General features: G+C 40.3%; 1 protein-coding gene across 2 annotated transcripts in view; it reads right to left on the reverse strand.

Moving 5' to 3' along the window:
• The window catches only part of mtss1 (MTSS I-BAR domain containing 1), a 59,830-nt gene that overhangs the window by 19,890 nt on the left and 24,886 nt on the right, over positions 1 to 15,054 (reverse strand). For both annotated transcript variants that reach the window (XM_071493422.1, XM_071493423.1), the window contains exons 4-6: positions 5,797 to 5,881; positions 4,713 to 4,804; positions 4,553 to 4,627 (exon numbers count right to left, since the gene is read on the reverse strand). In XM_071493422.1, the coding sequence (XP_071349523.1) occupies positions 4,553 to 4,627; positions 4,713 to 4,804; positions 5,797 to 5,881 (252 nt within the window). The remainder of the gene's footprint in view (positions 1 to 4,552; positions 4,628 to 4,712; positions 4,805 to 5,796; positions 5,882 to 15,054) is intronic.

Raw genomic sequence — 15,054 nt, forward strand, 5'->3', positions numbered from 1 at the left:
CCATTTCACAGAGTTCACCTCCTTTAATCACGCTGCTCCTCACTCTCTTCGTACCCCCTGCCTCCTTTAACTTCACATCCTCCTCCTGCAGAAAACTCCTGCTCTAACCCATTTTCGCTTTCCCTTTTGTTTCTTTTCGTCGGTTCAACGTCTCTTTTCCTCGTCTTTCTTCCTGTTGTACACTAAACTTTTTTCCTCTTCCCTGTTTTTATTCTTTCTTCTCATCCTTCAACCTTTTTGTTTCGTTTCTCACCTTATATGTCAACATCTTTGTCCTGTAACTTCTTCAACCTACTCCTCCATCTTTAATTTCTTTTCCTTAATCAGGATCCTTAATTATTCTCTTCCATTATCTGTTGTTCCTCTCTTCCTCTTCTCCTATTTGTTTCTTCATCTGTCTCTCTCCACTTGAAAATCATCTCTCTCCTCTTCCTGCTCTTTAGTAACCACATGGCAACCACTTGAGAAAGGTAATTACACCATCCATCCATCTCTTTTACCTTTGCTTTGCTTGAAATTGAGAATTCCCATTTTTTGTCTCTATCATCACATACACTTCCCTTTCTCTTGTTTTTATCTTTCTCCTCTTATCTTTCTAACCACAGTAACCAGCTGTGGAGCCATGGAGAAGATAACTTCAACCCCTCCCTGCATCCACGAGCCACCTTCTATCTTTTCATTCCTCTATACCCTTTACTTTCTCTCATCTTTCTCTTTCTTTGTCTCCTTGACATCTATCCTCCTCTTCATGGTCAAGTTGGAGTTCTGCACAGGCCTAAAGGTTACCCCTGAACAATAGATTAAGTGATAGCGAGGTGAATTAATGTCTAAATATACATGTAACTTCACTTTAACCCATGTACAACACCAAGACCAGGGTGAGAGGAATAATGCGTCAAAGAAGAAGATGTCAAAATGAGCTGGAAATAAATTTCACTCCTGATTTGTGTATTGAATATCCTGTTATTAAAGCTTCTATGTGTTTTGCATGTGATTATTGCATGGGATATCTTACTGACACCAGGCTTGTGTTCAGGGTTACGATACGGTTGTGTTCAACTCCATTTATACAAAATGTCTTTTGAAAACATGACAGTCCTAGTGTGTCTTATTATACATCCATATAGGAGAAAAGAGCAATAACACATTTAAGCATTGACTTTCCTCTCTGTCTCTGTGCAGCCGGAGATTCCCTATGTGAAGTGGTTACACACCACATAATGACAGAGTGCGCACACACACACACACACACACACACACACACACACACACACACACACACGCACACACACACACACACACACACACACACACACAAACACACGGGATGATTAGTGATGGAACAGATGTTTACTGTTATGTAGTTTTTCTTTTATTCCAGTATACACTGTTGTGCTGCCTATATGTTTGCAACAGTCGACAAAAGGAGGATGAACTGAAGTGAACTGAGAACAGAGAGACAGAGAGTAACAGACTGAAGAAAAATCATCTACATTTTGAAGAGAAATTTTTTAAGTGAAAAGTTTCCTGAGTTAAACAAATTCAATTGTAGTAGAAACTGTGATTTGAGTGTCTGTTCAATGTGTATGTACTGCAGAGCAGAGCGATTTGCAAACTGCTGTAGTGTAGTGCAAAGATAACTAAATATTCAATACAACTAATCAACAGGATGGAGATTTTTTTATTTTTTTTTAGTTCCTCACTGAAAACAACTGGATTTTTGTCAAGAATAGTTTTTCTTTTACCAACAACAGCTAAAGCAGTTTATTCCTTCTGTCTGTCCTTACTTATTATATGGAGTCCACACACACACACACACACACACACACACACACACACACACACACACACACACACACACACACACACACACACACACACACACACACACACACACACACACAGTACAGCAGGGATAATTATAATGTGAAGCCCTGATTGGTGAGTGTACGTTTTGGTACACTGTGTTGTGTGTCCCTATGGGCGTATGGGCATGTGTGCATATGTGTGTGTGTGTGTGTGTGTGTCTGTGTATGTGTGCTGTGTCATTACGTGGTGACAGTATGTGAAGCTGTGGCTCTGACTCTCTCTTTGTATTTACTTTGCTTACTTGTTTACTGTCTCGTGGGTATGAGCTTTACAGTCCAGGGTTTTATTTCTGTAGATTTGTCCATCTCTTCTCTCAGTACTAATGATGGTGTCATAAATAATGAAGTAATAAACAAGGTGAGCTGTAAAATCATTGTCCAAAATGTCCGTACACATCCATCAAAGTTTACAGACCCACTTCCTGCTCGTACCATACTTAGGTAAACTACTTCCTGTAGCGACAGATCATTACTGACATTTTAGGTGTGCTCCGTCAGGTTAGCCTCCAAATAGTCTTCAGTTGTTTCCAGCCTGACTCTTTAGTAATGTCTCTGTACTCCCTACTTTATTCACAACTCAACACAATCTCATATATCCTCGGACATCTTTCCACCCTCATTCCTCCATTTATAGCATGTTACAAACCATGAAGACGCTTGTGCCTGGGGAATATTTAACAGTGACGCTCTGTATCCTGAACCTGATGTTGTTTTATTCCATCTTGAAAACCTAAACTGGCCAAAACTATGAAAATAACATCAAAGTTTTAATAAATAAAACCTTGCCATCAAATGTTTTCAAATCATTTACGCTGCTCCTCTGTGGAGTTAGTTTGTGCTCGTGATGATTGATTGGACCGAGGGAGAAAAAGGGAAGGGAATGTTTTAGAAAAGGAAAGAAAAAAAAAAAGGCACGTAGCAGAAAACATGTTCAGAGATGTTAAACCCACATCAGACATCTCTGTTTACCATGGGCGGGTCTGCACGGAGACTGAGTGTGTGTGTGTGTGTGGACTATTTCTGTATCTATGCATTTGTGTATTGGAGTCGCTGAGAGGGAGGACAGCGAGGATATTTGTATAAAGGCCTCGAGGTTTCATTTTGATTCTGGTGCGTGTGTTTACGCATGAATGTGTGTTTGGGCACGTGCTTGGGCGTTGTCGTTCTATTTCTACCATATAAGGACGTCTGCAGTCTTTCCTGGCGTGTGTTCAGTCCCTTTGGTTATGGGATGGCAAGGGAAGGTGCAACCATGGCAACCACAGGGTGTGTCGCTGAGATAGTGGGGGGAAGGGTGTGGCCCAGGTATCTGCCTGGCAGTATGTCTGGGTTACTATGGCAACGGTAAAACAAAAAAAGCTGAAGTCACCTCATGCCCCACAGCACAGACGCTGCTCTAACAGAGAAAAAAATAAAAAATAAAAAATCACTGTTCAATCTAGATTTTGATTCAGTTAAAAAAAGCAGCAAATCTGATAGTTTGCGTGTTGAGGCCTTTATCTCATCTGCTGCAGCTCATTTAACAAGATAAAAAAAAGTGACACCTACTATGACAAAATTACCACATGAACCTGACAACCTTCTGGAAACTGTTCAGATAACAAAGGACTCATACAGCCATTGTTTCCCAGGTCGCAAATTAGTCTCAAGTCTTTGCCACAAAGTTAAAGCCAAGTTAAGACGGGTTAAGTCCTGAGTCAAGTCCAAGTCCTAAAGTTGGTTTTCCAAGACATAAACAAGTCATTGTTTGTCTAGTGGTCTACAGCAACAGGTCCAAGGTGAAGACCAGTAAGACATTTTCCAAGTCAAAAGCAACAAGTCCCAAGTCAAAAGCATTAAGTCGAGAGTAAAGACAGATATGCCCTAACTCCAAAGTGAAGACCAGCAAGACCCAAATCAAGACCAAGCAAAAAAATAAAATATAAAAATAAAATACAGCAGTACACATCTCCGGTTCACACTTTTAACACATATGAAAACAAACAAACATTCTGTGCTGTTGTTTGTCATATGTTAAATCTGCACTGTTTTACAATTATAACCTTAACTTCACAGTGAAGTAATGGTGCTGAAGAGCAATGATTCTCAGCCTCTTTAGCTTATGCCTATTTACTACTTCCTCATCATAGGTTGTTGAATGAACTGTGATGTTCCCTTCTCACAGTTTCGTTTTCCGTCATTCTTATCAGGACTGTACTACAGATTGAGTCCTGAAAAAGTTCAAATTCTCCACTATTTTACTAACCTAGCAGAATTAAAGTACTTAGTTTTCTGGCTAAAGAAAACAACATGAAACACGGCAGTGGCAGTTACGTTCAGAGGGATTATTTCTTCCCTCAGGGTGTCAGGTGACTGACAGGAGGCAGAGCGTAACGTAACACAGCAGGGATCTGAAAACACTTTATCAGCACAACGATGGCAGGATCAAACAGACTCCTTATGTTTACTGCGAAGGATTATCTCACTCTGTGGAAGATGGTTTTCATATTCAGCAGGTGGCTTGTTCCTCAGAAGTAAACAAGCTCTGATATCTAAAACACTATCCTTAACTTTCTCTTTGCCGTTGAGTGTCTGATGAAATAACTTGACTGACACTGTTATGTTATGTGTTCATTTCAGTTTTGTGGAAACCCTGATGGATGTGAGATGGCACTGATGTTAGAGGTGACCGGCATCCGTCTTACCTTTCTTCACCTTCTTCTGCAGTTTGATGGTGTCTGACGATTTCTTCTTGATGTCTGCTCTGGCTTTCTTATACTCTGAAAAATGAGAACGTGCAGAGTGTAAGGGAAGGTTTTGTCTGTGCCGATCTGTGTGTTAGCGTGTGTTAGCGTGTTGGCGTACCTTTGGCGTGATCTTTGTCCAGCTGACTGGCCACTTTTTTCCACTCCTCCATCTTCAACTCCAGCGGAGTGATGAGACTTTCTGAGAGAGCTCTGAGAGAAAAAAAGAGGAAGAGTCGATGTGTTTAAGCCCACTTTATGAAATGACTTCTATAAGATATAGTTGAAGTTTTATTTGAACCAGTAACTGGCAGGTTGAGTCAGAATAATTGATTTCATTGTTCAGGAACTGCTACAACACTCAAATATTTGCAAATATCGGTTATTTTCTGATCATTTTCACTACTTAATTGATAAATTTAGTTCATAAATGGCAAAGAATAGTGAGAGGGTCCTTTCCCAGAATTCCCAGAACCCAGGCTGAAATTTTTAGATGTCAAAGAACTAAAAATATTTCATTTAGAGCGACATCCTAACATTTGAGAGGCTGAAATCAACGCTGCTTATCCACATTGATGGAAATTAATTTATTGTCTTTCAACAAATTGATTTATTAATTGTTTCAACACTAATTACTAATAATAATGCTGTGCTGCATCACAAAACAAATTAAGATCAGGCTATAGATCTAAAACTCAATTTTTATTCAGATACAGCTGTACAATCTAATCACGAGAGGCCATCATAATGTTCTGTTTTGGTGACACTGTTGGAAATGTGTAATTATATGATCAATCATATGTTTACTATTGAGGTCATAATTCGTGTTTTACTGGACTGCACTTTACTGAGAGTTATTTATTTGTCCTGCCCATTCAGACATGAGGGAAGCAAATTATTGGAAGCAAAAGGCACAAACATAGACTTTCATCTGACTGACAGCTTCTCTAATGAGAGCGGACAACAATGACAGAGAAACAGTTCTGATGCTGCAGCAGTGACAGTGATGACAACACGCAACTCCTGCAAACACACACACACACACAGGCTATGAGCATATGTCAGTTGAGAGTCATTATTATGTCTAGTTCCCACACTGTCAGATCAGGTGTCATCATTCACACCTTCACCTGTCCTCCCTGTCACGCAAATAACACATGCGAAGCTAATGTGTGTGTTTGTGTGTAGGTGTGTGTGTGCCTTACGTGGTGAACAGTTTGAGTTTGGACTCGATGCTTCGGTGTCTCATACACATCCTGGTTAAAGCTGAGCCGATCTCCTTCGTGGCACCTGAAAAAAAAAAAGCAAAGAGTTTTATTTTGCTTGTAGCAATGAAACTACAAAATAAAATGCAATCTAATTTATCTGTATGGTTCAAATTTGTGTCCAAAAGAAATTAATTGACTGAAAAGTCTAAACCCGCTGCTTTCACTTTGACTGTGCATCATAATAAAACCAGCTTCGCACTGTGTTGAAAGAGACCAAACCTGCAGCAACATAAAGTGAATATATTTTCTTCTTGTTGCTGTGGCCTGAACAATCATCACGTAACAGGAGCTGAGCTGAAGCTCTGAATTACAAACTGCATTTAATCAGTCAGAGCTGATGCACAGAGGGAAACTGCAGCAGAACTGTGTGTGAGTGTGTGTGAGTGTGTGTGTGTGTGTGTGTGTGTGTGTGTGTGTGTGTGTGTGTGTGTGTGTGTGTGTGTGTGTGAGGGCTATCATTGCTTCATAAAGTGGTATTAAGGAAAATCAGTCTGATTAAGATCTTATGACCAGTGTTGTAATGTTTGTTGAAACAATGGGTGTGTTTATGTGAGTATCTCGTTTTGTTAATAAATTACATAAGAAAGAAACCAAATCCTTTCAAAATCAGCCTCAGCCTCAGTTAAGATGCACTTCATGGGATAACAGTAACTTGTGTGTACACACAAACACACATTACCCGTGATTTTTTTTAAACATACACATTACAACATCTCTGCATGTGATCACACACCAGCTGCCTCTTTCACTCACAAACACAAACACAAACACAAACACAAACACAAACACACACACACACACACACACACACACACACACACACACACACACACACACACACACACACACACACACACACACACACAGATTTTGAGTTGGTGCATCAAAAAAAACACACTAAACATCACAAAAACATTTCTACACCGAGGTGGAAACGTGTGTGTCTGCAAATAGAAAATGTGATTAACATGGGATAATGTGATTATTAAAACAAATATTACGGCTGCAGGACCTGTTTCCACATTTTGTTCTTGTTTTATTTCCAGCAGTGCACTCACACTATATTAATGCTGTGTAAAAGCTCCAGATTAATAACTGGATGTAACATAAATGACATATGAGGTCAGTAGGTAAGTAGGGCTCCTTAAATCAGAATTACCCCCATAGAAATATGCAGCATATAAAAATAACTATATTTGAATGTGTCAGTGGTTCACTTCTGATATGTTTATCCAGTTTCATTACAGACCGACCAGTTGAAGATACTGGTCTGCTGACTGGTTGACTGATTGCCCCCCTGGTTTGACTGTCACTGGTTGCTGTAGCTATTGTCAACTTGAATGTATTTAATGAAAACTGTGTTCTGTCTAAATTTAGGTCTGTAAGAAATTCTTGGAGTCAGTAATTCATTAAATTTGGTTTATGGTGAAGTCAGAGTTGGAAGCAGCAATAAAGTATTTTACAGGACAACAGGAACTTTTTAAAGCCAAGCGACGGACATGTTGTTACACAGTCTACAAAAAAACTCTTATAACACAACGAGATTTATATAAAACTGCTGGAATTTGTTTAACATTTATTCAGATTTGTGCGACATTTAGAAGGAAACATAAATGTTGGCACAGTGAAGGAAAAGAGCTGCATCACTTCCACAGTGGGTCCTCTATCATCTTTACACACACACACACACACACACACACAATGGTTTCTTTGTGGCTCCCAGTGTGTACATGGACACAACACTTCCTGTTAAACTGTTTGTTTCACTCAGTACAGACATGTCTCATGTGATCTAAAATTATTCTACAAAAAACGTTTCCTGGGCAAATCTAATCGAGACATTCTGAATGTAATTTTTAAATGTTTGTAAACTGTATGTTTGAATTGTCTTTGTCTGTGATTTCATATTATTTACAGTACGTTTCCCAGGATCTTTGTTAATTTCATTATCAATTAATCTGTGGAATAGTTTAATATCAAGTGATTGTTTGGGATATAAAATGTTAGGATATGATGAAAAACATTCATGTGATTTTGTCTGACCAACAGTTCAAAATATGTAGTTTACTATAATAAAAAGACTAAAAGAACCAGAAGCTTTTCACATTTCAGAAAGTAGAGCTAAAGACATTTTTTTCACTTACAAATGACTCAAAAGATAATTGATTATCAAAATAAATGCTGTATAGTTATCTTTCCTTTGAATAATTGATAAATCAACTAATAATTGCAGCTCTACATGATCGATGTGCTGGGTGTAAACTGACACTGTGAGATGAGAATGGATTAGAGCAGTTTCGTCCTTCTAGACATTTTTCAAGCAAAGATGAAAAACATTTTCTGGTTTTAGCAACTCAAATGTGAGGATCTGTTGAATTTCTCTTAACAAGGCCGTTGGTCACACAGAAGAATCAACGCCAGCACAGGAGCCGAGAAACTGTGCCGAGCATTTTTTAATATTTCAAAGACTAAATGAAGAATAAACAACAAATTATCAGCGGATTAATTAATAATGAAAACATATGATGTTATCTACATCACTCAGCTCCACTCTGTGACACAGCAGATTTACACTGAGGAGTCTGAACTGTGAGTTAACACTGACTCATTTCACGTCATTTGAATATCTAAATCTGAGAGCTGCACAGGCAGGAAACAGGTAGACACACACACACACACACACACACACACACACACACACACACACACACACACACACACACACACACACACACACACACACACACACACACACACACACACAGCAATGCTGAGTCATAGCAGAGTTACATAAAATAAAGAAATAAAAATCAGTGACAGATCAGGTGTGTGTTCATCCAACAGCTCCAGTTCGAACGGAGAATGATGTCAGGGTGAAACCTGGACTGGCACCGACACTTGGTTTGAAGCAATCCCTCCTTCCATCCCTCCTTCCATCCCTCCTCCCTCCTCCTGTGTGTTTAAGCAGCAGCCTCTCTCTCTCCCTCTCTCTCTCTCTCTCTCTTTCATTGTCTCTCCTACAAAAACAAATCCATCCATCCACCTCTGTGCACCCTCTCTTCCCTCTCTCATTCCTCTGCTTCTCATCCATCTTTCCCTCACAGTGTCCTTTTACTGTCCTCCTCCTTCCTCTCAACCCCCCCTCCCCTTCCTTTTCCTTTTCTCCTCTGTTCTGTCGTGACTCCTCAGAAACGAAATAATTATCACACACACACACACACACACACACACACACACACACACACACACACACACACACACACACAGGTATGGAGCGTGGGTTAATCGTTAAGGTGTGGCGATGTGCGTTTGCTTTATTTGCCTTTCCCTCCCTGTTGCACAGCTCTGAGCTCAGAGAACATTTAGCTCTTGCATATTGTGGCGAAAGACACTTTATCTTAATGCAGCTAAAGTACATGTTTCAAAAGTGGGCAATGTTTTGAGAGCATGCTTTAAACAGCTAACTGTAAAATGTTTCTGTTATTGCACTGAAAGGCTGTGTTATATTAAAACATAAAATCATGTCTTCCCTAAAGATGATCTAATAAATGTTTTATAATAACAATGAATCGATCAGAGGCACCAGTGGAAGTGACAAACCACTTCCTTTGAAACCCATGACCAAAACAGTCACACGTTCTGTCATTGTATTACTTATGGATGGAGTTATAGTGAAAATAAATTATTCACCTTTTTGCTGGGGACACCCAGGAACCTACTCGGGCTGCCACACTGATTTAGATTAACTAAACCACTTTATTTGGAGGTCAAACTGATAGCGGGCACACCTGAAATGTTGGTAACGCTGTGTTCAAGGTTCAAGTTGAAACAGGAGGTGGGTTCAGAAACAGTGATGAATGTTTACAACGGACAGTGCCGGAAATAATTTTACTGTTCACTTTCGTTTTCTATTCCAAGTAACTATCAGAGATGGGAACATGGCGACACTAAAACTAACACTATTATTATCACTAAAACTACACTTTGACTGAAAAAACCCCAAATAAAATCCAAGGTGTCCATTATTTTCCGAGGCATAACAGCATCTGTTGGTGCACGTATTTAATTTAAACATAGTCTATTCTCATTTGCTTATCTCAAGTTCTTTATGACTGCTTCAATGTGAAACTTCAAAAGGACTGAATAAATATTTACATCAGTTTCACTCACTACAGCTTCATAAAATCAAAGACATTTCATAGTACACCGCTGTCACCCTGTCTTATGCTGCAGATATTCATTTAGCAACACATAAATTACTGCATGTGTGAATCGCGTGTGTATTGCGGCCAGGTGTTGCACACAGTAGGCGTTTCTTGCATTTATGTTCAGACACGTTTCATGGATCTCAGAGTCGACTGGAGATGACTTCAGAGAAAAATGTAACCTGACAAGATCAGACAGACTCGGTGTGGGAGTGAGTTTGTCTCCAATTCTCACATGTTGTTTTGTTCTGGTTTTAATGCGCTGCTGACTCACGCCCCTGACAAAGGACCATAAATGATCTGCTTGAGTTCATCAGTACACAACAAAAGAGAAGTGTGACATTTGATCAAGACAGCTTTTTGTGCGTAGAGCCTCCTGTAGATACACTAAATAATCAAAAGCATCTGGAGGTCTGAACATCACCCCACGCGTAATTTGTGAACATCTCAATTTAAAACCATGGGAATGAAACAAACAAAGCTCTGTTTGCATTCAGTTTCTCACTAAAACACAGCGTGTATCCCTGAGGCGTAAAACATGTGCAAAGCACATTTTTTTATTTTTTTTATTTGGAACCTGCATTGTTTCCATCCATGTTTTCTGACTTGCAGTCTTGTTCTTTCTTGTATTTTGCTGGTGCGTTGCTACTTTTCTTGGCACTTGTCGATCACAGGAATAAAGTGAAACCATTGGCAGGAATATGTATCACGTCGCCACGACACAGCTTATACATGAAATGCAAAAATACTGCCACATAGTACTGCTAGTGCTCAAAACCTCCACAGGGTTCCTTTAATCTGCTCTGCTCAGCCTCCACTTTTCTGAGAAGAGCTTCTGCCACGTTTGAGAACCTGTCTGCAGCTACAAGAGTGAGTGAGTGAGGTCCATCGCTGATGATGGGGGAGAAGGTCTGGTTCGTAGGTGGTGTTTCATCCTAAAGGTGTGGGGGGGGGGGGGGCTTTGTGCACGAACGTATTGTCATGTTGAAACAGGAAAGGGCTTCCTACAAACTTGTTAAGGCACAGTATTGTGTGAAATTCCATTTGGTATTAAGATTTTTACCGAAAATATGGAGTGTCCACAATTTTTCTGGCCACATAGTTAATTTTGGAGCTGTGGTAGTCATTTAAGTATAGAAAATATTCTTCACACATAATTCACCATGACAAAACTGTTAAAAGTGGAAGATTTATTTATTGTAATTGTGACGTTTTCTTTTATTGGCTTTGTTTTATGTTGTTTCTCTGCTGTATGTAAAGAGGTTTGTTTTATAACACTGCATTAAATGTGCGAAAGATATGAAATGTGAATGATTCAACTAAAATCAGTCGTAAACTCCTCTGGAAAAAAAAAAGAGGAAAATAAAAAGCTGCTCCAGTCGTTTATAATTTCCCTCCATTTTCCAAAGACACAACGCCAGAGAGACAGAGAGAGAACTGTTCACCCTCCTCCTAAACCCAGATTTTCCAGCTCCACTCTCCTCCTCACCGCTTATAATGTGGCCCTTTCAGAAAAGCCTGTGTGTGTGTGTGCGTGTGTGTTAATTCCTGTCGTTCTCTCTGCTCCCAGGTTGTTCCACAAAGACTATTTTTTGTGTGTTTTCTTTTCCTCTGAATCTGCTCCCTGGTGTCAGTCTGAATGTGAACATCTGCAAAAAAAAAAACGCTGATTTTACAAACGTCTAGACTGAAACTTTGGGAGTTCATTCTTTAAAAATCTGAAGTGGAAGTCGTGTGCTGGTACTGCTCTTTAAGAGGAACTTCACAATAAAAAATTTTTTTACGCTTTGCACATAAGCACATAGGTTGTTGGTGGCATATAATGTTATTAGAGGTTAATTTTTCCAACAGTTCACACATTGTAGTGCATAGCCTTTATGTGTCTGCTTGGATTTGAAGGTTTCATTCATAACTAAACCATGATGCAACAGACTCTGAGGTCTATTACATACTGTATGTCAGTATAAAAAGCAGGACACTGGCTGCTGTTACCCCAGTTTGTGCCTCTCGCACATGTAGCTACTGGTAGCATGAATTAGTCTAATAGGCACCTGTGTTTGTGAAAAACATTGTTGAACACATGAACAACTTTTTCCTCTGCAGTGACAGTAAACACAACACATATACGGCCCTGTACTGACACCTGTTTACAGAACATCCACACAGTAACTCTGTCATTAGACTGTAGATAAAGATGGACCTCCTCTCCGTGACGCCCCTGACTCCGCCTAACTCCCTGTAAAGAGGTGGGGCGTGTATGGAGCAGAGACTTCAGTGCACTGTGGCAAACATACGCTCACCCACCTGTCACTCAAAGCAGCCATGCCCTTGTGTGTCTTATTTACTTTCAATGGGTGAGTTACTTAATAATTCATCCGCTGTACAGTTGTCATGAAGGAGGAAATTAGCTATGGTAACTAAAACCGGGCTGTAAACATGTTTATTTCATCTGTAAAGTTGGACATTTTAACATGGGGGTCTATGGGGACTGACTCACTGTTGGAGCCAGACTCGAGTGGTCATTACAGGAACTGCAATTTTTAGCCCTTCCGTGTTAGCTTTGTTTTTCAGCCCCGGCGGTTTCTGCTTGGGCCATATGTGTTCTCCACCAGACTCCTTCTCCTTCCAGAGAAACGGGAGTCTGACAGTAGCTTCTCATGGCTGGTTAGTTCTGACTACCACCTCTACGTCTTTGTCCGAACTAAGTGGGGGTTGGTGTCTGTGCGTCGAACACAGGGCAGCAGATCACTGAAGTTGCAATAAACACCACAGTGTTATTTACTAGTTCATTTGTTAATCCAAGACACACTGGGCAAGAGAGAGGAGCCATCGCTAACTGCTAAGCTAAACTAGCAGATCTGAACAGCACGTGAACAACTGTGAGATTAGCAAGAAAGCTGCTAAAACAAGCAAAGTGTGTGTTGCTGTTGCATTATACAGAGGTGTTATGTTATTTAGGTGTTTATGTTATTTAGTCTTCCAGTATTGATGTTAGATGGGGTGACAAAATAACAGAAACACCTGGACACCACGGCGAGTGTTCATAGATTTCACACAGCAGTAGTTTTGTGTTGGTAAATCATTTCCAAACATCCTTGATTACCAATAATCAGTATTACAATCAGCCCTGAAAAAAAAAAAAACCCTACTCACTCTCTCACTCTTTCCCTCTCTTTGTATTGATCCAGTTAATGATTAACTGACCAGCTGACCAGTCCATCAGTTAGTCAGGATGGAGCAAACTGTCTCCTCACCTCTGCAATCCCACACACAAACACACAGAGAGCTGACGTTAGGAAACCTCCAGGACTAGTCAGCACTCAGTGGACCATCTTGTGATCTGTGTGTGTGTGTGTGTGTGTTAGCGTGCATGCTTTCAAAGCCGCATGATGCAGAGGACGTCAACAGTTCCTCGGTTGCTGGGGAAACGAGTCATGAGGAATCACCAAAGAGACAAGAGGAACCTGCTTTCAAAATCAGCTGATGGTGACGAGATTCGTGCCAAGTTACAGCTCTGATGCTGTTCTTATTATCAGTGCTAAACATTATCACCGAAGTCTGCAGTTATCTAAAGATATCAGTTGTCTGGTTTTGAGTCTTACAAACACATTTTGTCAGTACAATTACAGTCTGTGCTCTAGAATAACAGAGGCCAAAAATATGGTGTGTGTAGCATACTGGCCCTAGGATTCAGCACAAAGTTTACCAATACTCCTTATCAGTCTGGTTATTCTAATAAACTCAAACATAAGCCTGACCCTTTACAACTATTTTTTTAAATGGATGGATGGATGGATCAGAGCTGTCTGATAGTGCAGCGTTTTCCTCTCTGTTTACTGAAATATAACAGAAAGAAGTTACATGATTTCATCTGTTGCAACTCAATCTGGTGTAAACCATAAAAACAACACACAACCAGCAAACTGACATCATCCGGGGTGAAGCCGGGAGACAGTAGAAGTTGTGAGGCATCATTCTGAGGGACATGATCTCGTGTCAATCTGCATCTGGAAACCTGTGACTCAATCACTCCACATGTGGTTTTAAAAATGAGTATCCACTATTTTCAGGCAAAGTTAGAACAGATTTGGTTTATTCATGGAGTGATTTTCTCTGTGGTCTGGTTTACAGCAGACATGGCTCAGTTAGAAAAACATACGCACCAGTCAGGACTAACCAATATTTGAATCACATGTGATAACAATCATAGGTTGACTGTCAATCAAATGTGATCAAACTACACCCTGATGAAGCAGCTCTGGCCGTGTTTAAAAACTGATGTTACCAACACTGACACAGCGCAAGGACGCTGTCAGTGTCTATGGGGCATGCATGCTAATATACAACAGTGAAAGTCAGCCGACAGTGAAATACGTTTCCACACGTAGAGAAGCTCCTATGTAATGTATACAGTACCACTAATGTGCTCCTTCTGTCAGTCTATCCTGATAAACAACACACAGCATTTTCCAGAAAGATGAGAACATGAGAATTACCATGGCAACAACCACAGAACCATCACGCAGACCCACCAGACCGGTTCTGACACACACACACACAAACACACACACACACACACACAGAGCCCCCTGTGGGTATTATAAAGGGCTGCAGGGAAGAAAACAATTAAGTGTTTTTATGTACTGACAAGACTTGTCAACGCAAAGAGTGCAACAATGTTTGTGAATGTGTGTGTTATGTCTGCGTGTGTGTCTCTGTGTGTGTGTTGTGTGTCTGAAAAAGAAGTAACTAGTGGCCTTCTTAAAACTCAGCTGTTCTCTCTCTCTCTCTCTCTCTCTCTCTCTCTCTCTCTCTCTCTCTCTCTCTCTCTCTCTCTCTCTCTCTCTCTCTCTCTCTCTCTCTCTCTCTCTCTCTCTCTCTCTCTCTCTCTCTCTCTCTCTCTCTCTCTCTCTCTCTCTCTCTCTCTCTCTCTCTCTCTCTCTCTCTCTCTCTCTCTCTCTCTCTCTCTCACAGCAGCTGACAGACTGAA

This window comes from Trachinotus anak, unplaced genomic scaffold (assembly GCF_046630095.1).
Source record: "Trachinotus anak isolate AG129_WGS33_773 ecotype Australia unplaced genomic scaffold, CSIRO_AGI_Tana_v1 ptg000013l, whole genome shotgun sequence".
NCBI classification, from domain to species: domain Eukaryota; kingdom Metazoa; phylum Chordata; class Actinopteri; order Carangiformes; family Carangidae; genus Trachinotus; species Trachinotus anak.